The sequence below is a fragment of the Poeciliopsis prolifica genome, unplaced genomic scaffold (genome assembly GCF_027474105.1).
Source record: "Poeciliopsis prolifica strain line A6 unplaced genomic scaffold, Auburn_PproV2 SCAFFOLD005, whole genome shotgun sequence".
Lineage (NCBI taxonomy): Eukaryota > Metazoa > Chordata > Actinopteri > Cyprinodontiformes > Poeciliidae > Poeciliopsis > Poeciliopsis prolifica.
The window spans coordinates 18,817,545-18,844,868 of record NW_026562380.1 but is presented as its reverse complement, the minus strand read 5'-3'; the positions used below and the strand labels follow the sequence as shown (position 1 = coordinate 18,844,868).

The 27,324-nt window shown below is 40.2% G+C and overlaps 1 protein-coding gene across 1 annotated transcript; it reads right to left on the bottom strand.

Annotated features, from left to right (window-relative positions):
- Positions 1-26,267, bottom strand: fbxw4 (F-box and WD repeat domain containing 4). The gene is made up of 9 exons (XM_055030275.1): positions 26,033-26,267; positions 23,593-23,688; positions 23,145-23,330; positions 22,894-23,026; positions 21,555-21,640; positions 9,409-9,474; positions 3,167-3,307; positions 328-469; positions 1-220 (listed from the first exon to the last, which is right to left on the bottom strand). Exons 1-9 carry the CDS (start codon positions 26,215-26,217, stop codon positions 86-88), a joined length of 1,170 nt encoding a protein of 389 aa, XP_054886250.1. The 5' UTR covers positions 26,218-26,267; the 3' UTR covers positions 1-85.
- Positions 26,268-27,324: the final 1,057 nt, after the last annotated feature.

Sequence of the window (27,324 nt, the reverse complement as noted above, 5' to 3'; positions counted from 1 at the left end):
TAAGAAATAGACCTCTTTATTGGTTTTACAAGTGTTAACAGTCTTTGCTTGTGTGTGTGTGTGTGCGTGTGTGTGCATGTGTGTGTCATCTGATGTGAGCAGGTTGCTGTCTGAAGTCCAAGGAGTGCAGAGCAGTAGCCACAGCTGCATAAAGGTGAGAGCTGCTGAATCTCAGACAGTATATCGGGCTGCTCAAAGAGTCAGAGCTCAGCTGGAAAAACTGCAAGAAAAACAAAACAAAAACGTTTTGTCAAATTCTAAGGCTGCCTTTAAGTATTTCCATTAATTCGTATGACATATTGTCTGACAGGTGCATGAGGATCACACCTGCAAGCATTTGGTTTGACGTTTGTCCCAGATACGGACCACACCGTAGTATGACGAGCCACTGGCTATCATGTGATTTCCATCTGTCTGGATGCAGTAGAGAGCGCTGTCATGAGGCTCCTCCCACTCCATCACACACTTCCTGTGGGAAAAAAGGGGAGATGTTTTATTAGGTACTGCACTTTCACACACATGCTTGAACTTCTATACAAACTGAAGTCTTTGTATGAAGTATAAACATTTTAGGGCTCTGTACTCTCACCATTTTTTTTCACTCTGTAGACTTCAAACATCCAGGATAAATTTGACTTCTGTCATTTACGGAAATACTCACATGACTCTGCAGTCATCAGGTAGCATAGACGAGCTTTAATACTAGACAAGCCTCTATTGTTGCCTTTACTCCGTCTAGAACTAAGGTCTCAAAAATGTACAGAGCAATTTGATGCATGCAGCCTTCTGAAATTACATTAACTGGAGATCATGAAAGTTTAAAAAGAATAAAAAAAATAATACGTACAAAAATTTGTGAAATAATATTGAATTGGCCGGATTGGGTGAATCTAGACAGGCAGTGAAGATTGTTACGTTTTGTTTTTAATTTATCTTTGAAATTGTTGAGGCTGTCAATATATAATACAGGTCAAATATATTTGGAGAATAAGAGATGGCTAATGAAAGAAGTCAATGCAAAGTCATGAAAGCCAGAAGGTGTGTGCGCTTAGCAGAGCAGGTCAGTGGTTGAGGTTTAGAGAGGACGAATTTTAAGGACGAGTATTTCCTTCCAGTAGACATCAATCCTCCATTAGAGCAGCCTCATCAATAAGTGATGGGGAGACATCAGGAGCAGACAGTGGGGCTGTACATGGATCTTATGCACAATGCACTCTCTAATTTTAGTTAACCTCTAAGAGGGAGGTCACCAACTTGCTCCTCAGGGTAAAGGACAAAAAGATCGCAAAGCCAAAACGTGGCTGTGTTTTTGTGTACATGTACGCAAATGTTTCTTTGCATAGAAACATTTGCATAGAATGTTTCTACGCAAATTTCTGCTTTTGGAAAGGAGACAATGTCAATTTCAGGAAAAACAGGTTTATATCAAACCCTATTTCAAACATCGGAGAAGAAGTGGAGGTGGTTGAGGAATATAAATATCTCAGTGTTCATCATCAGGACAACAGAGTGGAGAGGAGATGCAGCAGTGAAGAAGGTTTTTCAAATTTGTATTTGCATATAATGGAGGAGGAGTCAATATGCGGGCAAAATTTTTATGACCATGTACGTCGACTCGGTGTGTTGACCAGTAAACTGCTTGCTTGGCAGGAAACCCTGTTCACATCAAACTGCTTTGTATGAGACACTGATCTAATAAAGTTGAGAGTCGATATCATCTTGTGGACAATATGGAGTTAAATTTTGAGGAGCGTGGGTGAAGGAGGGGACCACGGCTGAAGTTGTGGTTGTGGGACATGCAGGAGTATTTTCTATAGTTTTATGACGTTTAAAAATAACATTCTTATTTGAATTAACATTTTAACAGATACACTGAACATATTTATACCCTCCTCAATAGTCAATGCAAAATTCTATATCAGGATTACACCGTAAAAGTTTTTTTGTTTTTTTTTCCTCTTTGGTATTTTGTTATTTTAGCTCCAAATCTTTAAAGTTGGGAAGCCTCTTTATCATCAGCTTGACCTTCAGCATCCTCCACTCTGTCTCTATCAGACTCAAGTCTGGACTCTTGTTAGGAAGTCCAAAATATTATTTCCAGTCAGAAGAAACATGCTAGTAAAATTTAAAAATCGCTTTGTAGCGCAATCGGCTAGAGTATGAACCACATTGGTGATAATTGAACAATCATGGATAGAAATATTTACCTGCAGTTTTTAAATAAACAAAACATAGGTTTCACAATAGATGTTGTACATTTTATATTAGAGTATCATTAATTCGTCCCCTCAGCTGTTCTTGTAGTTCTTTTCTTTAAAGGGAAGCTCCAGACAACCAAAGCCTCTTGATAGATTTTTTTTCTGAGGCTGCTAAGGTTTGTCCATATTAATTATTTACGCCTAAAAAAGGGGACCCCCCTCTGACAACCTCACTGTCAGTCCCCAGAGCAATCTGCCATTCAGATCTGATTTGTCTTACTTCACTGATCCCCTCAAAAATTCCAGTGTTTCAAAAACTGAAACACTTGCCGTACTAAATCAACGCTTTTCTCCTCAAATATATCGAGGAGAAAGCTGCAGAGAAATCTTCCTTTAGAAGCAGTTACATTACTCCTGACTGAGGCCTGGGTGTGTGGAAATTAGACAGAAAGAAACATTGCTTGCTGTCAAATTTCTTTAGGAAAACTATAATACCCAAGAGCAGTATGTCAATTAATTGAGGAGAATTTTTAAATTCTAAAAAAAAGGGTAACATGGTAACAGGTGAGAAAATATCAAGAGCTGAGATTTAAGGAGTTCGATCAGAGGTGGGACAAAGTCGCTGTTTTGCAAGTCGCAAGTCTTTGTCCTCAAGTCCGAGTCAAGTCTCAAGTCCTTTCGAGTTGTTTTTTTTTTAAAAAAAACAATGTTTCAATTATGCTAAATGTAAATAATAATTACCACAAAGATTGACACAAAAAGAAATCTAAGACATAACTAATATGGAAATATGGAAAATGTGATCACTCAACGTCTGATTGTTCAAAGTGTTTCTGCTGTTTATACAGTAGGCCCCCAATGTTTACCTGATATGAAATCTTAACTACAGAGACTGTCATGATATTCTTCACATTGGGAACAATTTTAAGTTCAAAAAGAAAAAGAATAAGAATGAAGACGACGCTTACTGTGGACTGAGTCGCAGGTCCCACTGTCGAACAAAGGTATCATAGCCGCAGGTGAAGAGCTGGAACGGAGACTCGAAGACTATATCCAGCACCCCAGCACCACGACGAAACCCCGAGCCCAGACTGCATACACATGCTAATCTGTGAAGGAGACATCCAACAGTTGCATTTCTCATTTAGACGTCCATCTGCTGCACAACATCTTAAATCAAGTCTGACAGAGACAAACAACATGGATTGAAACGTAACCATATGGGCCAAGAAACGCGTTTATGTCTTTACACCTCATTTGAATAAATGTTTCATTTCTCCTGGACATGTCTAATTTATACCTGCATGCCATTGATAAGTGACAGATTGAACCACAGGCCTCATTAAACCATTAGCTCCAGAAACCCAAATGAAAATTTCTGAATCTCATGAAAGACAAAATTTAAACTGCATATTCACTACACTTGTGCAATCCCCCATGAAATACAATCCCATATGTTTACTTAAAAATAAGATTTCTTTTAGCATTTAATAGAAGAGGTCCACGGAGCATAGCCTGTCACATAGCCCAGTCCTCAGTCAGAGAACTGAGACTGGAAAATGATGTATGGCAGTTTTGATCCAGATCGACTTATTGAGGTGGTCTGAAACATTTATGTCATTATTTATGTAAACAATAAGAATTTCTGTTGTAGGAGCTGATGAAAAAAATATAGAGAGAAAATACATAAGCCTAAAAAGACAAAATAGGAGTAGATAAAGATTTCAGGCTATAGAGGCTCAAATCTGCTAGAAACAAAAGAGCTGCAGGCAGATGTGCTTCTACAACTCAGAAGCACTGAATAAAAATATCCACTTCATTTTTCAGATTTTTTTTTTTTTTTTTTTTACAAGTCATACATCAATTTCCTTGAATTTCGCAATATTGGTCTGACTACCGTGTGTGTTGGTTCATCACGTAAATCATCACAGTGCTATAAGCTAAATGCATGTTGAACTCAGCCGCTGCTTTACGCAGACTTCTGTTTTGTCGCAGAGTTTGGGTGAAAAAATTCTGTGCAAGTAACAATCGGAGTTTGTGTGTCTGGGTTGATGTGCTGTGTGCCCAGGGTGTGGTCAACAAATTCACATCCCAGCAGCACCATGCTCTTGTGATCACACTCCGAGTTTGCACCTCTTGCTACTCAGCACTTGATTATTGGAGAATAACTTGCACCCAGTAGGGTATGTGATTGCAGAATAACTGTCTCTTTGTTGCCATTTATTACCCTCCGTGACCGTGACTGTGTGCTACTCTCACATTTGTGATACCTGCCTCGTAGCAACCTTTTAAAGGAGGCCAGTGACCTTAGTGACAGACCAGCGCGATGCCTCAAACCGTGCCCCCTCCCTCGCCCTGGACCTCAATCCAGAAGCTTGGGCTAGTAATCCCCTAGCCTTACCCCAGGGGCCATGTTATTGGACCAGGGCTTTCCCAGTGGGATGCCTTACTGGGTGAGAACTCTCATTGCCAGGGACTCAGAACCAAGCGAGGGCCAATGGGGAGATTGGGATGAAGTGCATTTTGGATTTGTATGGAATAGTAACTCCTTATTTTGGGTTTCATATTGAACTTTTTGGGTTCAATGTAAAAGCCAAAAATGAATTAAAAAAGTATAAAAAATTATGAACCGAGCTGAGGGCAAAAACAGTTCTAAGGGTTACACACAACAGAACGAGAGTAACATGTAGTAATGACAGTAATGTGTCGAAGCAAAGTACAAAATTAGCATAAATTCTTACATTTTATGTAAGAGCTGTTTACAGGATGGAGGTGTAAACGTGAGGACAGAGCACACTGTATGTCTGACTTGCTTTTACCAAAGAGTACGTTTGCCTGAATCATAGACAGACATGTGTGCCATGTCTATTGTTAAGTACATAGTTTGTCTCAGGAGAATACGACATCGTATGAAGCAAGCTTTAAATATCAGGTACCGTTCCAGTGATTATATCTGATATTTCTTTTTTCCATTTTGTAAGGAACTGTTCCCACTAAAATAAAGAATGCCTGTTTAACAATTGAGGTTACATGAACTTCTGTAGAAGATAATCTTTCACATTAGCACCATATGGTAATTTGCTAAAACATTCAGCGTTTTCAAAATAAGAAACAGCATTTAGTTTGATCAACTTTAGAAAAGATTTGTGTATGAAGAGCCTATACTTGCTATACAACTCCTGCACTTCTGCCGTTCTTCTGTGTATAAGTAGTTTCACTTCTATTATTGAACAATACTTACTTCTCTTTTTCCTGAGAGGAAAGCAATTTGACCCAGAGTGCGAGTCACCTGTTTTGTGGTACCCGGTTAGCTTTGGAAGGCCCAGACTTAGTGACTGTTATGAAGGGGCTATTGGCTGTGTGACATTCAAAATCCTGGTTTAAGCTTGTCTTCCAGCTCTGCAGGAGCCACACTGGCTTTAGGGGCCACACACACACACACACACACACACACACACACACACACACACACACACACACACACACACACACACACACACACACACACACACACACACACACAGATTTCCAAGTTGTAAAAGGAATCATTAATGAATTGACAAGGTTGGAAACAATGTAAAAGCTAAGGGAATTATGCTTTACTGTGGAGACAGCTAAAGAAAACAGTGTGTGTTTTTGTGACAGAAGTGGTTGGAGGCTTTTGTAAAGGATAAGCTCTAAAACAACAGCCTGGATGCACCGGGAAACAAACCGTTTTGTCAAAAGCTGTCAGACAGGTGAAGAAAAGGATTCCTGCTGAGGTATATTCACTAAAACAAACAGTCACGCAACCTGCTGCACATCATCCCCTTTTATCCCGCATCCCTGGACCAGCTGCACAACGACTGAAGCAGGAGCGGGAGGAGGAAACGCAGCCCATCGAGAATGAATGATCACTTCGAAAATGTCTAGCATATGCACGTATTGCCGAGACAATGCAGCATCAATTTGTACAACGGGGTGTCTGTACCGCTGTAGACGTTTAACCCCATCCTTTCAAAGTCAGGAATGCGAGGAATCCCAGCCTGACCATTTGACTGTAAAAAGAATGGCTCCTTCTCTCAAGTCACAAAGGGAGATGTTGGCGGAGGGGAGTAATGATCAGAGTCTTCCACCTTTGATGCCGATTCCCTCCTCTGTGTTTGACCATGAGGGAAATTGTGTGAAAAGTTGGGGTGTTGCTCGGATGACGCCGCATGTGTGGCATCCCCTTCCATACGAGTGATCATACAATTTCTTTGTCCCTCTGAGATGGTAAGATGAGAGAATGTTAAATTAAAATTAAAGCGCCAAGAAGTCATTGGGACCGCAGGCTTTTGTGGCTACACCTTTGTTCAATTTAAGGGTCTCAAAGGCTCTCAGCCTGCTGTTAGGCTATTCACTGTTGTAAATCTCTTGCATCGCTGATTTTCACAAGTAGCAGGATTGTGCATCTTCTCTAGAAGGTTCGGTGGCAGCAGCTGGTTTGCGCCTGCAACAGTGACCTGTTTGTGATGTTTTCACCAAGAAGAGTCTTAAATCAAAGGCACACCATGGTTGTGTAAAAGCACTGGGGTGAAGCTGATGCGAACGGTGGAAAGCTGGAATTACATGCTTGCTATTCAGCGTCACAAATGAAGCAAATAAGTCATTTTTTAAAAATACAGGCTACAGCTTACAAACTGACAATGTTTTTGTTTTTTTTGTGTTTTTTTTTTGCAAACAAAAAACACCACAGGAATCAGGAACAATAGCTAGCAGGGTAACAATGGAGAAATAATAGGATTTAACAGGAAAACCAGTGAGGAGTGAGAGGAAAACAGGTATGTAAGTACTGGGAGAGTGAATGCTGGAACAAAGGACCTGGGCTAATTAGCTAACGGGTTGCAGGTGTGAAGGGAGAGAGCAGAAGGTAGGTTGAGGGAGAAAAAGAGAGCGAGTGAGAGACAGAGAGAGAGAGAGAGAGAGAGCCACAGTGGGACAGGGAATGAATCTAACATGAAAGAATAACAAAACAGAAGAAATATAATTCCACTAGAGTAACAAATTTTATTTTTAATGTTTTATATGAAACATTAAAAACATTAATAAAACATTAAAAGTAAGACACCAGAATCACTTAGAAAGAATTGAACTAAGGTAAAACAAGGTCAATCCAATCTAAAAAGAGACTAAAGAACAAAGAATAACAATGAAATCAGAATCATTAACAGAAACAACATTAAGTTAATATTATGAATAAAAATCACCAAATAGAGGGCCTTAAAATGCAAACTTATCATAGACAGGGATATTAAAATCTGTCTAGCTGATGTCAGGCAGAGCAAACTGGATAAACAACGGTGTTTATGTCGAGTGGATGCGCTGTTTCACAACCAGATGGAGTGACATTAGAGATGGCTGACGACCAAAGTCACTTTAGGTCTTTATGTGTCAATGTTGTGAATGAAGAAAATGTATTACTGTTCAGGGTATTTAAATACATAGTTATATTTGTCACAGTGGGCTCTTAAGATTCTTAAAATAAATATTTATTTATAACCCAGATTTTGGTATGTGATTTCCGTATGAAATTTATTCAGGATCACATCGGATTTACTAGGCTCTTCAACAGCTATGACCCCTGAACAGAAAGCAGTCAGGATATTTCATTATTCCCAGATGGTGTTACAGTTTCCTGGAAAAATTCTCCTGCATGTCTTGCACTCCTAGACCATAAGTGACCCATTTCATTATGCAGATCACTTTGTAACCACATCAATTTCCCATTCCCACCTGATGAACATGCCTACTCATCCCTTTTCGTTGTTCTTCCTGTGTGGCTGCTGTTTTATACCCTCCTCGAGTTTCCAAGCCTTTTGGGAACAGGAAGCAGCTTTTTGTATGTGGCTGTGTGTGATGTTGTGTTGGCCTGTTGTCACTGGCCCATGTAAAGCTGGGAATTACTGAAGCCTTGTCAGGGATTTATCAGGTTTAAGGTTTAACTTTCCAAGCCAGGATTTTTTAGAGGCCCCTCACTCTGGACAGCTTTTTGTTGGAGATTAAAGTGTGCTGTGGTGTTTTTAAAACTGCATTTTTTTTCGATCCACAAAGGGCCACAATGGTAATGTTGACATTCAAAACGCCCATATATAAATATGACAGATTGTTACACTCATTAATGAGCCATCAGATCCAACCTGGGGGGGTCAGAACATTGGTCTCTCTGCTGTTCTCTACGTATTCACTGTAATTGGTGCAGCACTTCAAACTCGTAATATCCAAGAATATAAGCATATTTCAGCATAGTAACCAGCCAGGTGCTGGTAATTCAATGCTTTTGAAAACTGGTCGTAATCAGTGTGGCCACCTGAAAAAAATGCAGGAGCTATGGCAGTTTACTGACACACTGGTGCGTGTGTGTTCACACAGTGCAAATAAGGAAAGACATCAGCAATGATCTTATAGCAGCATTTGTTGCTGCTCACCGATCTGGTTAGGGTTGCAAAGCCGTTTCCAAACTATCAAAAGTCCAGTGGAACAGTAAGAAAGACTATTCACAAGTGCAAGACTTTTAAGACCGTCCTCCTGAAGGTGAATGTCTCAATAAATTCACTCAAAGGTCAGACTGTGCCTTAAAATGCTGAACAATTCTTAAAAGTTCAGAATTGTGACAGTATGATTTATTTATAAAGAGGAAGCATCTTCTTTCTAAACAGAAAATGGCAGGATGTGAGGGTTGGTGATAGGTATCTGTGTCCTCCCTCTCCTGCCAGGTGATTGTATCCAGCTGTCCCCCATTTGGGGTTCACTATATATATAGGGGAGCTGGTTTAGGAGATGAGATTCAACCCCTTTCAAGTCCTTGTTGAGCTCATTCACTTCCTCCCTCACCTCTCAGCTCTTACTAAGACAATAAGTAAGTCTAATCAATACCCCATTCAATTTACCTTCCTGTTCAGAATGAACCCATAAGAACCAAAGGTGCGGTATGACAGCCTCGCATAGCCATCAGGCTCCCCCAGGGCAGCTGTGGCTACAATGGAGTAGCTTGAAGTCATTTTATTTATTCCCAATGCCATTTTTAAGAGCAGACTTTTAATATTATTATGTGTTTTTAGGTTAAATGGAGTTGTAAAAAAAAATAATAAAAAATTCTCATGACACTTTACTGTTCAAAATACAGCAAATTGAATTTGAATCCCCTGTAAAAACAGAAAAAAAACAGCGCTAGAACAGGTTCCTCACTCACCGTTCCACATCCCAGATACGAAGAGGATAGAAGTTCTCACAGCATGCAGTGCCTGTTACAAAGGAACTGGACATAAAACACAGAGAAGGAGAAACATTTAGAAAAACAACTAGAGTGTGGAAAAAAAGAAATAAAAGTTACTGGTGGGACCGATCTTAAAACAAATTTGAGTCAAAACACAAAACTACATTCTGACGCAGAGTTGTCATGGAGTCCAATCAGTCATCATATAACTCAAAATATGACTTTACTTTTTTGTTTAAGATGAATATATAATTAACAATATACTGAGCTATATGTGTGTGTCCTTAATATTATCACTGCTAATTGTCATTTATTGTTATATGTTTATTATTATTATTATTATTTTGATTTACTTATTTTTGTATTCTATACTAAGGCAAACAACTAGAGTGTGGGGAAAAAAATAAAGTCTTTTAAACACAATAAAATAGTTTGACATGACATCAACCATCTGACCCTATTACATTGTAGACACAAAGACCAGCTTTGCTTGGTTAAATACTCGCAGCTAACAGTGGATATAACAGAAAAGCAGCTGATGGGCCACATCAGCTTCAGATCTTGTATTACAGACATAATTTATATGTTTTTTATCAGTTTAGAAAACAACAGATTATGACTTATGCCTGGATCAATATGAGAAAGGAAATGTTCTTGAAAACTGACTGATCGACAGCGAAAGATAAATGAACAAAAACAGAGAAAAAAGATGGGCAGAACCTTCCCTCTTCCTTACACACACACACCCACACTCACACACACACACACACACACACACACACACACACACACACACACACACACACACACACACACACACACACACACACACACACACACACACACCAGACTTGTCGCTGCCTCTTTTCATTACACATTGTTTCTCAGCAAAAGAAAAGAGACAAAAACTACAACACTTGTGATCCTTTGATTGGAGAGGCAGTTTGGAATTAGCAGCCTAGGTATGCACGGTGAATGGTCTGCATGTGGAGCAGTCGGAGAGCAGTGAAAGGAGAGGGGAGGAGAGCTGTTAGGGAGGGTTGACGGGGTGTGTTTGGGTGTTAGAAGCTATGTAGAGGGTGGGGTGGAGCCCAGGGGTGCTGGTGGCAGGGGGGCTTCTGTTGGGCTGGGACTGAATCTCAGGACTTAGTGCCCTCCTACAGGGATGACAGACAGGAGGGAGGTCCCACTTTTATGCTCAGTAAGGTGGTTACAGACAAATGCTGCCACCTGCATTAAAATACTTTGGATGAATGTACAGACACTGATGTAGAGAAGTCAACAATAGGTAGGCACTGACTCAAATGAATTCTGACATAAAGCCCTGGAGACATGAAGACATTTCTGCTCAGTAGACTACCAATAGACAGTAGAAATTAACTACAATTAATAAGCAGATTAGCTGTGAATAACTGGATGTACAGTCTGGACTATTTTCAAGATACACCATGAGGGGACAGTCCATTGTTACTTATGCATGGTAGTGATGGAATTGGTCTTGAGTTGTTGGCGGTCAAGACTGTAGAAGATGATATAATAAATGATTGTTTCTCGTGTGAAGGAAGAACTATAACTCTTGAAGGGGGGTTATGAAGATTAGAAGATGGTCAATTGCCAATTCTTATGTAGCACTTAATAGAGTTCAAAGCACTCTGAAATGCTTTACACTACATTCGGTTAATACAGCTATTGTAGGCTATGTATTTGATGGGAAGGGCCTGAAGGACATAATCAGGAACTTTGTTACCAACAACCTTCACATTAAAACCATCAAGACAAAGAAAATGGTGACTGACTTTCACATGATGTCTGTACAGACTAGCCTGGTAAAACCCAGCCTCTTTTTCTATGCTTTTGCTTAGAACAGGGTCAGGGCGCTCAGCTTCACAGACTGTGCTGTGGTTCGCAGATTGTGCTGAGATTTGAATCAAGCAGAATTGCATAGGATGTCAATGGCCAGGCTACATACACACATCACCAGTGAACATCCAGGGCTTGGACGGGTTGTGGAGGAGTGGACCCAGATAGCAAGCAATAGTAATTCAATGTTGAATTATGGTCAAAAATGTTGATTTTTTGTTAAGGCTGACGATTGATGGTGGATCAGCCATTATTCAGTTCGAGTTAACTATAGTTGAAAAGATGCCATTGAATCAATGTTTTGTGGTTGAATTCTAGTGACTGAACAGCTAACGTCTGATCAATGTTGAACCCATGTATGATGTTTCACACAATCCTCTTTGAGCTCTGAGTGAGAACATTTCATCGTTGGGAATGAGTTTATCACATTTCAAATCAAGCATTATGTCAAGCACTGTTGAGACAGTGGATTGTGATTCCTTTCTGTACATTTTCTTACTTGTCTGTAAATACTATTATTGAAATACGGTAATGTGTAAAATACTATGGTAATTACATTATGGTAGCTACCATAATGTGACGGCAGATGATAATACCCATCATCTGCCAATGAAATTGTTTGTGCCACCAATGAAGAAATTTTTAATGCTATGTTATGATGTAGAACTATCAGACCAAGAAATGTACCTGGATATGACTGAAGATACTATGTCTTCCCAAGACAAGATTGTGGTTGTAACAAGACTAAAGGTGGAAACATTTCAAAGGTAGTGTAAGTGCTGTCAAAAGGCCTGGAGTCCAGCCTTACCAACACCACCAAGCTGAGGCATCACCACAAATGCAGATGGGATCATCATGACATGCAAATGGTGAGGACTGTGCTGAGCATATGAGTGTTGGGAGAAGGGGTCAGAGGGGTGGTCGGACAGAAGAGGGCCGCGGTGGTGGGGGGCAAGGCCATCCAAGCAAGACCTAGAAGCATCTGTCAAGCCAGTTAGCAAGAGCAGCCCATTGGCAGGCCCCATTAATTAGTGTTGGGTAAACTCATTTCAGATCAAAATGGGTCGGACAGGGCCAAGACCAGTATGTGCCATGGGTGACCTCTGACCCAGCTGACACAGGATACAATAGGGTTACCCTCACACTCACTATCTGCACCCTATTACTCTCCATTACTCACATTACTCACCCCTCACTAGGCCGCGGCACTGGCAGAGCAAAGCTAGAGGACACCATCCATACAATAAAAGCCGCCTCCCCTCCACCCCCAGCTCTCTAACTAACTCCCTCACCCTTCTGAAGTGCCAACTGGGCCTGATCTTGGGTCAGAGCTTGTACTGATATTATAGCTGCTAAGGTCAGAGCCCCTCTCGCCTAATGTGGGGCAGGTATCCCCCGTCCCCAACACAAAGTTCTGTGTCTGACTAAACAGAACCACCCATCTCTAACCCCACCAGAGCCCTCCGCTCCGTAACTCCACCTCTCATCATTAGCAGCATGCTGGGCCTCTGTTAGCGTTTGGGTAACCTCATCAGCTGGTTGAATTATCTAAGGGTCTGTGTGAGGTGGGGTAACACAAACTGAGTGTATTGTGGGAAACTGGTTTGATTCACACAGACACACGCACACCCACACATGAACAAATCACCGACATGTTGAAGAAAATGCACACAGTCAGTTGGAAACAACTTTTCGTTCACACAAGTTACTTAATTGGTAGGACTGCACACACAGATGCATGCACGCAAACACGTATCTACACACACAAACACACACACACACCTACACACACACCATTGGGAGGTGAATCCAAGTTAAAAACATTGTTAGCTATAAGTCGATAGCCAAGACCACAATTTATCCACAGAAACCACAGGACATGAGTTTAAAGTCCTGATCAAGAGATGAACACAAGTTATTTTGCCAAGTCCAAGTCAAGGGTCAAACTTATTCTATGCATTTATGAACAATTATATCTTGATTTCATTAAAAAAAAGTCATAAGCTGCTTTAAATCATAGTGAAATTGATGAAGTGTAAAATTTACCCCATCAGAGACTGAACACAACTTTACCCCATCAAAAAGTTGTGGTTTCTTTTAAACAACTAACAGGAGGCTGTTAGTCGATGCTTAAAGGAAGTGTGCCTTTATGGATGGACCAGAAAATAAATTGTCATTCATCCCAGGCGCAACAAATGGGTGGTGGAGCACATTCTGCTGGTACGTAGCTGGTAGACGTGTTTCTGTGTGTGACATAGGAGCCAAATCCTGGCATTCACATGGATACAAAAGCAGGGCCAGCCCAAGGCAGAAGCAAACTAAGTGGCTGCTTAGTACCCTGGGGCCATTAGTGGACCCACTAAATGGGTCTATTTATTTTTTTATCAGGCAGGATTTCTATGTGATGCTAACAAAAACACACAATTTCATTATAAAGTTGTGATTTCTTTTAAACAATAATATATATTTGATCATGCTGAAATCATTCTATGTACAGACAAAAAAAAAAAAGAAAGAAAAAGCTCTTGGGGGCCCCCTGGTGGGCCTGGTAAGTCACGCTTCACTAGTAATATGAGCTGCCAGTGCGCAGTGGGAATCAAAAACCTCAAAAGTACTAGCGGAAGATAAGTAAGCTAAACAATGTTACAAAAAACGAGGAAGAATAGAAAACGGCTAAGATAAAGGTACGTTTGGGTGGCTCAAAATGATTTGTGGAGCTGTTAGTAGAAAATTAGCTTGACAGCAACCTTGACCGGTCCAGTTCAACAGCCAAACATTCATACTAGTGTCTTTGTGTGAATCTTAAACTTGAAATGAGTTGATTCTTGTGGTTGGCACTATATATTTTCAGAAGTTGACTTCATAATATTTGATAATAATCAAAACTTGACATTGTCAGGCGAAATGTTTTTAGATCCAGCAGTAATATATGAATGGCCTACTAAGGTCATGATATGTGCTGTTTACTGCCAAGCATGATAATTTATTTGGCTAATAAAAATACATTATTTTTACATGAACTTATAACTTATTTATGAAACTTTTTCAGGAGCTGTTAAAATGATTTTGAATCACCCCTGGGGCACATTCTCATGCGACAAAGACTAACCTCGTACAAATTAAAATTTTAGCAGTTTTAATTACATCTCAAAGAAATTAACTTGATCAAAGTATGTCATGCATGTGTGTTTATGTATTCCATCTTACGTAGGAGTGCACCGATCGCAGAGTACCAATCTTTAAAAAGCTCCACCGGCAAATTCTGATTTTAGCCGATACCAGGGTTTTTTTTGTCCGAAATGTCAGTAAATATGGATTTTTTCCTGCTTGATACACCCGATTCAGAAAATTGCAGTTCAGCAAACACCTGTTAATCAGCCGTCTATTGAAATCAGCAGGGCTGAAGCAAGAAGACCTTAAAACATAAAGGCCAATGTGCCATGAGGACCAGGGTTGGGAAACACTGCACTATGGAGTTTCTGTGAACCCTGAACTTTGATGGAACTAAACCAGGCCTAAACCGACACGCTTTTGTCGAACTGTGCTGATAAGCTTGGAACTAAGCTACACATGAACCTCAATCTCCACACAAGACTCTTCTGGATTAAGCTCCATCAATCTTCCAATCAGATCTGATCACAATTTGTGAAGGAATAATTTTGTCTGCAAATGTTTAAGCTGTGGAATTTTTCAACTAATTTATTTATGACAGTCTTAACTTTTTTCTGTTTTGCAGTGAATACGCTGTAATCCATGTGTACTGCTGCCAGTCTTGACCAGTATTCTTGTGGAAAAGAGATTTTTAATCTCAATGAGAAAGTTAATAATACTACTACTACTAATAATAATTCCTATGTTTTAGTAGGGTGTTGTTAGTTCCTGCACTCTTTTTTTTTGCAGGGACTATTTCAAAAAACATCAAAAGCTTTCTCAGTCTGTTGTGCCGAAAACATCATCAGTTTCCACCTTTTCACAGCCATGAAAACAGTTTTGCTCCCTTAAATAATGAGCCCCAGTTTGCTAAGCCTCACTGTGATGAGACTGACAAATGAATGAAATTCTTGCTTCTCATAATGATGTTCTTGACTTTAGTTGGAGTTAGCTTTGGAGAAGTTTTGTGTTAGAAGGACACAAAGCAAACAAAAAGTAAGTCAGTATTTATCTTAGCCTCTGGCCCCTGGACCAATTACAATGAATAAAGGCGAGCAGCCCATGTCTCTGCTCTGGGAATATGAAGGCATTTGGCTCTGGACTCCAGGGGCGGTTTGGCTTTGCCCCGTCACCCCAGACCCCCACCTCACCATCAGAAAGAGGGTTGTTAATTTGTTGCGCTTGACCCCGGGCTTTGTGCCTGATGTGTATCTAGTTTGTAAAAAGTGCTTTTATCTGGTTTCTAAATATGTCTAGGCTCACAGGGTTATGATGCTTTTATATTGGTCAGGGAGGGAGACAATGGTCAAAGGGTACAAGGGCTGACCCCATACCCCCCACCCCACACTCCCTCTCTCTCGTTCACTCCCGAGCCTCCTCTCCCTTGCTCCATCGGCCCTTTACACACCGATATGCATGATCAAACATTAGCATGCTCACAATCATGCACTTTCTCTCTCACAGATTCACACACACATATGCTCGGACCCCGTTGTTCCATCTTCACCCCCTGTGGTCCCTTTGGCTTCTGTTCGTGTCTTCTGTGTGTAGGGTCACCAGGACATTCCTCAGCCAGCCCCTTGGCTCTGTTCATCCAGCTGGAACCAACTGGGATCCAACACCAACCATCCACACCAGCCACACAACACAAATCATCTGCAACCATGATGGTTTCCAAGACTGTTGGTAATTTAGTGATTTAAAAAAAAATTTAAGTCAGTACTAATGGTGTCATTTTCACAACACACTGCTTTGCCATGTGAACATTAAGAACATTATTCCAATGTTATGACTTTTACATTACAACACAAAAATAGCCAAAAATAATGTATTAAGTCCAGTTCGATTATAGGTGGAGAATCATAGATGACTTGATTAAGTTCTAAAAAACAACAACAAAAGGTTCTGGTTAACACTAACATATATTAGGGGATTTATGCCACCCTCAATGTGAAGCAATGCACTCCTGAAAATCCTAATACAGGTCAGGATTCAGCACAAGAATTCAGGACAGAAATACTGTTTGCAAAGGCAAAAAGCATTAACTTTTGGGAAAGAACAAATTTTAGACCTTTACTAAGGTAGATAAGATCGGGGGATAATATCGACCGATCACTGATCTTTCAAAATGAAGAAAAATGGCGATCATAAATCGGCTGGCTAATAAATCGGTGCACCCCTAACTTACATCTTGCTCAAATTTCCACTGTAGAAAAGCTTTGTGGTGCAAACAAAATTTCAAGAAGATGTAACAGCTATGTTGCAAAATATCCGAACTTATAAATGCGTAGCACTTATACTTTAAAATAGCAAATTTTAACTGTAGGCCTTCAGCTAAAATTAAATGTTTTAACCATCCATTTATCTTGACAGACGTCTTTAAAAAGTCTTTATCTCCTCCTCTTTCTCGTCCTCTTTTCTCTTCTTCCCTTTCTTCTTGTATCCTCCTCTGTTCCCCATCACTGCTGCTATTCTACCTACTTATTTTTGTTTGAGTTTGCTACGTTTCATTAGCTACGCAATTTGCTTAACCAGTAAAGAGATGGTATGAAGAAGGACTCTTTCAGCTCCACATTGTCATCCGCACTGACTGTCTCACATACTTTATCAACTTCTGCGTGGAAAACATTGTGCCCATCACGAAGGCAGGGTGTTTCTCCAACAACAACAAAAGCCTTTTAGGTGGGGAAACAAGGAAGAACTGGGAGCTTCATATAAGGAACTTTATGAAACTGTTTATCACAGCATGATAAAATAAGTTAAGCTACCAAATTGACTTTAGTGAATGAGTCTTAGTGACCCAAACACCTTATATATGGGTGAGTTGATAAATGAGAGGAAAAAGTGCTCCAAACGTCAGCGGCAGGCCAAGACTCACTCTGATTAAGAAAGCAATTTTGTTCACTGTAAGATCAGCTCTTAATGAAACGTGTTTAGTCCTTCTAAAAATAAGACAAACATATCCAGGAGCAAGAGTTTTCATAAGACTGTAAATTGTGATTAAAAACGGAATTTATATTTAGGACTCAAGGATTCAAGGATTTTTTTTTTTATTTATTTGTTGTCTTGCCACGTTTACTTGTTTGTGGTATGAAATTCGGACTCACATTAAAAAAATCTAACGCACAAATAAAAAATAAATAAATATAATTATTTGTGCTATATATATATATATATATATATATATATATATATATATATATATATATATATGTACATATATATATATATATATATATATATATATATATATATATATATATGTACATATATATATATATATATATATATATATATATATATATATATATATATATACATGTAAAAAGGTGTGTGTGTGTAAATAATTTATGAGATGAAGTTGAATTAGGTACAGCTTGAGTTCTGAGGCTGTGACCTATTTTGGTCACAATTAGCGTTCGTTTTGACTGCAGGGAATTTCACGCTGTTCGAGTTCAATTTTTCCAGCCGGGCTAAATAGAAATAGGTTCCAGTTTTCAAACAGCGTTACGGTGTTTGGTCACCCTTACCTCCAATGAAATTCACTTATGAAAACCATGCACCACATGAAAAATGAACATACGCCATATGTTATCATCAAGGCAGGTGGTGAACTAAGGTCCCAGAAGTCCTCCATTCCTCCAACCAAACAGCGCCGGGGCTACCCGACTTCCACTCACAACCACGAGTTGACCCTGCCCACTCCGTACCTCACTTTGGCCAGCAATCTCTCACCCGCTACTGCCGCTTTAGCTCGAGCCTCTGCCTTCACCTCTGTGCTCCATCACCCTGCACTGATTCTGCCTCCTGCAGACATCCATCACCTTACCGTGGCTCTCATCTCTTCCATGAACGGCCTCCATCATCTTTCCCTGAGGTCGACCAGTGATTTGAAAACAGCAATCTGCGCCTTACAAAGGACTTCTGTATTGGGGAGTTTCTCGTGGCCTTCAGCTTCTCTCGTGATGTTCTGTGTTCAGTCACCTGGGGTAGACTTCGGGTCGAGCTCGACTCCTACAGGTCCCTCATTGCTTATCTCAATCTCAAATACAGCCATTCCCTGATTTTACTCAAAACAAATCAAATAAAAGTAAAAATCCAGGTTTTGAAATACAACTTAAGATACAAAATAGACAAATAGGAATGACAGCAATATGAGTAAATGTAACTCATTACTTTCTACCCTCTGTGCCAGAGCCAAAATGTATATTTTTCCCCACATTGTGAATCGCTTCTACTTCCTCATTATCCATACAGGCAACCCACGGTACAGTAAAATAATTATGCTTTTATTTGTTTTGGTTCGGACAACAAGCCACTGACGATTTTCGTCATAGTACCCGGCAAGAATTTGAAACTACTTCCACCCCTGCTGATAACCCAGTAGACTCGTATTTCTGTGAAAAGCTCTAACTACACAACAGGCTGAGCTAGTTGTTTAGAACAAGTTGAAACTCCACTGCAGCTGCTTGTCCACCTGTTCATTTCTCACCAGCTAAATAGACCAAAACAGTCTTCCTGGTAAACCAAAGACCAGAGAACACCTGTATGAGACCGAGATATAATGAAAGGTGCTGGGTTTGAGTTTGTGTTGTGATTGTGCATGAAGTGTGCTAAGTGTTTCTCCCACTGTGTTTATGTGTGTAGAAAGTGTGGGGCATCTGTAAGGTGTGTCTCTCTCCTTGGGAGAATGCCTGCGTGTAATGCACGTCTGGATGAAGCTATCTGTGTTTGCAAGGAATGTAAGCCATGTGTGTGTGTGAGAATGTGTGTAATGATGAGGTTCAGAGGGAGCTGTGATTATTCTCACCTCCTGTGGTGCAGGTCCTCTGGCTCTGTGGGCCCCAGGGAAAGCGCCCTGTATTTAGCGTGTGGGAACACACATTCTGCCCCCTTATCGCTGTATTGTTGCTGCTTCGCTCTTTTCTTCTCTTTTCTTAACTAATTGAATTCTTGACTCCTGAGCCACAGGGACTGCTCAGGAGAGACCAAAGAGAAAGACATGAATTTCGGGCTTTTTCTTGCGGTTGAGTGGGACAGAGCAGTGGGGGTGAAACTGGAGTGTGTGGGGTTGGATGGTGGCAACAGCAGCAGTGGGAGTGCAGTTGGAGAAGGCTGTCTGGGTGGCTACAGTGGCGTCACCCTATACTTACTAGAGGTCAAAGGTCTTCCCCCCCTGGTAGCGGTGAGAAAGTACTGAATTGGGGACGGTTTATCCAACAATCTTGTCCTGTTTTTGGAACGTTTCAAAGGCACTTTTAGTCCATGCGACAACTTTGTAGTTGTGCTTGAGGAATTCTTGACAAACCACGAATAACCCTGTCGGCAGATCTCACCTCTCTTCAGGGCAGCTTCTCTCTTAACTGCCTTCTGCCACCCAGGCCTCCTTTCTTTACATTTATATTAAAGAAGTGTTATCCCTAAAGGTAGTGCCTGCTTTGTACCAGGTTACCAACCTTGACTGACAGGTAAAAGACAAAGGAATGTGCAGTTAACAGCGACAAATTGGTTCTTGATAAATGTGTGTGTGTGTGTGTGTGTGTGTGTGTGTGTGTGTGTGTGTGTGTGTGTGTGTGTGTGTGTGTGTGTGTGTGTGTGTGTGTGTGTGTGTGTGTGTGGGTGTGTGTGTGTGTGTGTGTGTGTGTGCGCGTGCGTGTGTGTGTGTGTCTTCATCAAAGTCAATATAAAAAGGATTGATCAGAATCAGCTGATCAATTACAGAACAGAAAAATAATTCAAATTAGAAAATAATTGCCATGATCCACATATGAATCAATTTCCTTTGTGTTATGACACCAATTGATTTTGTTGTTTCATTCTTGTTTTGAATGTATACCGCCTTGTTTGTTTGCTTGTTTCTTTTTTTGTTAGTTTGATTTTATTTTTATTGCTGTCACTCGCTTACTTATCTGGCTCGTTATTTTGTGGAGCAATACCCCTTCTTGTTTTTTGCCAGTTTGTAATGTTTATTGTATACTCAATAATTGGTGAGTAAAAAATATTTATAATAAAAACAGATAGCTTACCCTGAAATTAGGATTATTAATATCAGCCACTGCAGACAAGGCAAAAGACAAAATATAGGGAAGCATTTTTATACTTGAACAGCCTGTAGGCTCTCAAGGTAGGTGCTGAGTGTAGGACACTAAGTAATCCAAACGCGGATAAAAAAAAAAAAAGCTATGGTCAAGGCCACTGATCGGCTCGGTTTACTTTCCAATGCATCAGCAAACTTCAACGGGGGCGTCAGTTCTGTGCCAACCTTGGCATTTTAATGCCACAACAATAATTCTTATTGGACCTTGAGATGATATCAAGTGTAACAACAGAACATGGGATGGAATTAGACGTGGGATGACATGGGTGTCCAGCAGATGGGTTGTTAGGCCTTACATTATCAAGCGGATCATCCACTCAGTTTAATAATATGAACTAATCCACAAGACTGGATCGTCAAAGAAAACAAAATGCCGGGGTGAGGAGACTCGGAGCATGAGGAAGTGTGTATGAAGGAACTGACTTCCTTTAGGGCTCATAACTTTTATGAAAAATATGTGATTTTTTTACACATTTTAAGGGTGATATTGTCGATGTAAGTGTTGGCCCTGCAGTGGGGTTGCCAGTTTGATTCCCACTCCACCCACCTCTGTCATGTCCTTAGGCAATACAGTTGACCCGCCTGGCCCATGGTCAAAAGGGTCAATGACACAAAATGACAGCCTCACTTTAAACTACAATCCCGATGCTCATGAGATCTCCATTCCACTCATTGTAAGACAACTACCACCACTTGGCTGGTCCTCTGCTGAATTAGGTTCATCACTTTAAAGGGAGTGAACATTTACGCAATTACCTATTTTGTGGTAAATATTACTTGTCATTATTTTGTAGAAATCAATTTTTACTTCCACTGCAATGGGTTTATTTTTTGTAAAATAAAAAAAAGACAACTTATGTTGCTTATAATTGATTTATAAAAGTCATAAAAGGGTAAAGCACCTAAGGTACTTGTATAGGAAGTGTAATAAAATCTTTAGTAAATGATCTATAAGGCATGTGCTTCTACAACTTTCTAAACTAAGCTCAGAAAATGATCTTAAGAAAGTACTTACCTTTGAGTGGGACTAATCGCAACAGACCAAACTCTGTCAAACATGGGAATTGTTCCTAAAGGGGAGCTGGAGGTCAAAGTCCACATCTAGAAAAACAAATGTCACCAGTAACAATACTTTTAACACATGCTTAAGTCAGAATCAGAATTTCTTTAAATACCATTGTGCACATATAAAGCACAACAAAATGTAAAAAAATAGCAACTTTCAAAACACAGAAGACAGTCAATCAATCTCTGGGCAGAATCTCTGGAGCAGCTTCCTCCCTGCTAAGCTTCCTCCCTGCCAGAGCGAGATTCTCAACACCGACTCCACAGGGCAGCGACAGAGGGCCCTCCAAGAGCTCAGATCTCAGATTGTTCCTCCTGAGAATCCTCAGGACTGGAGTGGTGTTAGTATGCCAGGTCAGGTCTTCACTGATGTAGGTGCCCAAATCCTGAAATTTGGCACCATCTCCACCCTCTCCCCATTTATAATGACGAGAACGTATGGTTCACTCCTCCTAAAGTCAACCATCAGTTCCTTCGACTTGGAAGTGTTCAAACGGAGGTTGTTGGTGGTGCACCATATAGGCAGTCGTTCCACTTCCACTCTGTATCTGGTCTCATCTCGTCTAGAAATGGGCCCCACCACCGTGGGGCAAACTTTTTGATGGTGTTGTTTGTGGTGGGGCTACAGTCATGAGTGTAGAGGGGTCTTAGCCCACAGCCTTGTGGACAGCCGGCGTTGGTGCTCAGTGCTGAGGACATCAGCAGATGTTATGGGGGAGACCCAGGTCCCACAGTTTCCTCACCAGTCTGACAGGAACGATAGTGTTAAAAGTCAAACTGACGTCCTGGAAGAGCAGCCTTGCAGTACTTCCAGTACAGTGATGGTTCGGGCTATGGACTCGGCCGCATGAATGTCCATGAGAAGTTTGGCCGTGTGGGCTATGTCCAGCGGTATGTTGTGCATCTGTTCAAAATCCTTCATTACGCACTAATCGCATTATTCGCTCTGCAATCCATTTCAGAAAAGATCTTATTGGCTGTAAATGATCCTAGCCATATTAATAAAAACCAGAACCTTAAAAATTACTGACAATGAGAGAAACTCCAAGATGCTGCGTCTTTGCATTCCACAATGGAAACTCTAATTTAAATAACTTGGCAGAAAGAAGGAAGTGCAGAATTAGTTTTTTACAGAATTAAAAGATGTAACAGAAAATAATATCCTTACTCTGTGTTCTACCAGAGTTTAAAAAGAGATTGAAAACTGAATTGTATCAAAATTCTTTATTTAGCAAACAATAAGTCAGTATTTAATTTATCATCATCAACTGATTGATAGATGTTCTTACTCGAGCTGTTCGGTCTCTTGATCCACTGACGATAAGTCCGTTTTTAGAGTCCAGGCAGTTCACTTCCTGGCTATGGCCCATTAGCCCCAGTGACATGTTACGTCTTCTGCTGTGGACCAAGATCCGTCCGTCACTGACAAAACGAGACAAAACAGCCGTTTAGGCATTTCGCTGCTTGCACAATGAGCAAGTCAAATGGACTTTGCCAAAAAAAAAAAAGCCTTACAGAGGCCATGTGGTGAAAGAATTACCTTCCTCCACTGATCAGGTGAGAGTCTGTGAGGACAAAGCGACAGACATCACCCTGGTGGCCTGAAAAGTTTTCCAGTGGTATTCGCTGGAGCCTCCTGGAGTTGTGGTTCAGAGAGTAGGCTCCGATATTAGCAGCCTGAGACAAGTACAGCACATCGCCGTCCAGCTGTAACCATGGCAACAGCCTAATAGCAAGATAGCGACAAGTAAAAATAATCATTTATGCGGAAAATTAAAGGGGAAAAATACTTATGCCAAGCTTTTTCAGAGAGGAAACTATTCACATGAAGCACCTGCAAAAGGGAAGAACTCTACAAGATTTTACATGTGGAAAACAACAATTACTCTCACATCAGCTACATTACAGGGAAATACAATGAAACTAAATGAAACTAAAGAAGAAAAATATAGCTCGCCTTGCCAAGTAAAAGCAAATGATTGACGTACTTTGTCTTCCATTTGAGAAGAGTCCACTTTTTACAAAATCCATGATACCAGTTCTGAGCTGTCTGCACTCGTTCCTTCAGTGGGACAGTAGGATATCTGCAAAGACAGAAACAATTGAAGATCAATTATTTTCTAAAAGGTTGAACGTTGTAGCGCTAAATGGTTGTATAGCTTTGTTATGTTTTTGTATTTGAAAAATACAATTTATTGCAAAAGCATTCATAGCCATTTTACTTTTCACATTTTGTCACATTGGATCCAACTTTAAAGTGTTTTTTTCCCCCACAATGTATAAATTTTTTACAAATAAAAATTGGAAATGTGTGGCATGCATTTGCATTCAACCCTTTTTATTCTCACAACCCTAAATAATATTTACCAGTACAAAATACTTTCAGAAATTACTTAGTGATGGCAGTCTGTGTATAATGGAATCACTGTCAAAATGTGCTGTTTCTGGCCTCAGTCGTTCCGTAGGGAACATTAGAGATTAAAATCCCAATGTGATAGAAAGTAAAACCACATATCACCTTTAATGCACCATTCCTACAAAACAACATGATTTTGACAGTACTAAATTAAAAAATACTGTATTAATCCCAAAGTGAATTTAAATGTCATTGTAGCTCATTAATTCAGATTCTTCAAACAGTTATTGAAGACAGTGACATCTCTTGGCAGGAAAGGTTTCTTGTAGCAGTCTGTATTACAGCAAATCTGAAGAAGCCTCTGACTGAAAATAAAGTCTTATGAAAAGGATAGTCAGGGCTGTCCATAACTTTCTTGATTTTAAGAAGAACCCTTCTTTGAATCGTCTTCTCTAGAGGTTCCACAGTCGTCCCCAGAACAGAACCAGAACATTCTTATTCAGGCAAATGGGTCTTCCAAATGGACAATAACGTTTAGCTCATAAAGTGTCTTAAAAACAACCAAGTTAATGTTTTGGAGTGGCCATAACAAAGCCCTAAACTGAATCTTATAGAAAATTTGTGGTTAAATATGAAATGGCATGTGTGAGTCAGGCAGCCTACAAACGTGACTCAGATCCGCCAGTTCTGTCAGGAGGAATGGGCCAAAACTCTTGCCAACTATTGTGAGAAGCTTGTTGAAGGAAACCTAAAACAACTGACCCCAGTCAATTCAAAGGCAAAGCTATCAAAAACTTAAGCATGTAAACTTCTGATTTTGGGACATTAATTAATACATCTTTTACTTCTTTCATTATTGTGACATTGAAAATAGACATAATGTTGGTAATCATACTGACCTAAATCAAAACAAGTGTTGGTCTGATTTAATTTCAGACACAGAACCACGCGTCAATTTATATAAATTTTTTGTTATACTCGCATTGATAAATGATGAAAGTCATTTTTAGGAATGTACCGATATTTAAAATTGGGGTTGTGATCAACATCTGATATAACTCCTGTTATGGCTGCTAAACAATGTTTCTCGATATTAGACAAATTACATCATAAATATTTTTCTACCATTTCAACACCTTTATTTCAGAAGAAACAGATAGTAACAAATTAAAATAAATACGGTTGTTCATATCAATCTAGTTTTATTTATTTGACCAATATATGCTTTAAAAATGGCTAATATCGGCCGATACCGATGTTAATACTGATATATTGTGCAATCCTAGTCATTTTCTACATCCTAGTCTGCTGTAAGGAATCATGGACTCTGATGAATGTTATCCAAAAGCAAAAGGTCACCAAGTTATTTTTAGTTTGATCAAGGAATATAAATTGTAATATAGATTTAATTGCCCCAAACAAGAACCAAAATAGAAAGGAAATAGTCTAATAAAACATGATAGCAATAATATTGATAGTAGTACACAACTGAACTCAAGAGTCATTCAGCATTTTATGATAATTCATCTGTATAATCAGTAAAGACAATTATGGCATCGTTTAAGTTGACGGCTTTGATATTTATTGACAGAGAGCTGGAAAGAGGAGGGAATGGATGGCAGAGTGGGCCAACAGTGGTAGTGGTGCTTCGTGGACCGTGAAAGTTTGGGATGTGACCAGTTTCCCTCAACTTAGCCAGAAAATGAAACCCATTTTATGTCTGTAGGGGTTTTAAAAATGAAATCAGTCTTCTCAGCAGCTGAACGGCAACGCTGGGGGTCTCCAAAATACTGATCAGGGCTGCTAGCATCACATGTTGGTAGATGCACACACTTGTAGTTTATTGTAAGGCTCTACTTCTGCTGCCAGCATCTGCAGACCAGAAGCCCCACGTGTGGTGCTGACAGCTGACAGTTTCTTCTCATTAGCTCCACTCGTGTTGTTTCTGGACCGTGAGGGATAACCTCACCGGTCCAGTTAAATCAGCCGTGTCTACGCAGACCGACAATGACCGCTCGGCAGTGACTGTAATCCCGGCAACCGAAGGAAAATGAAAGCAGCTGTCTCCTTACATGTCCGTCCCGTTCCAGGTTATCCCGCTGTTTAAACAGCCTTTTGCAATCCTCCTCCAAACAGCGTCCCGGTTTACGAAGCGGTTCATGCTTTTACAGACTTGAGAAAGACGACAGAGAGACCTGCGGTCCAAATGAGAGAGGATGTGGTAGAGCACGTCCTCGGGGAGCTGGGTGAAAAGCATCGCGGCGAGACACCGAGCGAAACACCGGCCATGTTTCACAGAGCAGAACCTCCGGGTAAACAGGAAGGAGTAGCTATAGCGGCGGCGTGACGTCATGACGCACATGGCTTGTTCCAACTCCAACAGGACATGAACGCTGTTTTTTTGTGTTTTTATCGTCTCTGACCATATTATCTTACGGTCTTTATTAAATATTTACTAAGGCATACCCCCTTTTTTCAGCGACCTTCTCTTTTGCTCTGCCAGCCATGTTTGGTCGTTAGCTTTTTAATACAGACTTAATAAAGTCAGGGAGGAGAAGGTTTGGGTGGGGCAACATCCATGTAGTATCCCGGTCCACACTCCACTCCACTAGATGGCGGTAATTCATATAAAGACGTTGCTTGCCAACTGCAACAAAAAAGAAGAAGGCACAAGAAACAGCTGAATTTACTTAGCTACTTTTAGTTATTACTTTTAGGAGTGTTTTCCTTCCTTTTTTTTTTTTTTTTTTGCCACGCTGCATTTATGTACTTTTACTTGACAAATTTTATTATGAAGACTTGCTGCTTTTACTGAAGTGAAATGTTGCTTATGACTGGGCAGATGGTGTGTCTAGTTGTTGCTGTGATCAACCTGTAAAAGTTAGGACTTGACAGATTTAGAATTATTTCACATTATGTAGGGTATTATTTTCCTGTCGTTTGGAGAACCCTGCTGTTTTGCAGGTTCAGTGTTTTTTGTGCGTGTGTGTGTGTGTTAAATGTTAGTAGTCTGCACCTGTGTCCTTCTCAAAGCTCTCCATTATGATGTTAACTCCTGTCACTTTACAATCACAAGTTCATTTAAATATCCATATTATGGAATAGATTTATTTATTACAATAGTGATGGTAGCAAAAGTTAACAGTTTGAAGTCAATACCACAGAAGAAGAAATAGAAAGGAGGGGCTTCCAATCTTAAAGTAACACGGTTAAAACAATGACAGAGTTTTTAAAGACATTTCAGTCAGGTAATGAATCATATGAATAACCAAATTAAGCCGACTGGCGCAAATTCAATGAGGTTAACTGTTCCCAGTCTCACCTGCGTCATCCATTCGCCGTAGAGATGAAAAACAGGTGGGAA

Bases quoted from the DNA above. Each gene is read 5' to 3' on its own strand.
- fbxw4 (XM_055030275.1), bottom strand. From the start codon at position 26,217: ATGCTTTTCACCCAGCTCCCCGAGGACGTGCTCTACCACATCCTCTCT. The intron at 23,331-23,592 runs GTACGTCAATCA...TCTTGCTATTAG, and splicing joins CTTCTCAAATGGAAGACAAA to GCTGTTGCCATGGTTACAGC. The intron at 470-3,166 runs GTAAGCGTCGTC...TTTTTCCCACAG, and splicing joins GACCTGCGACTCAGTCCACA to GAAGTGTGTGATGGAGTGGG.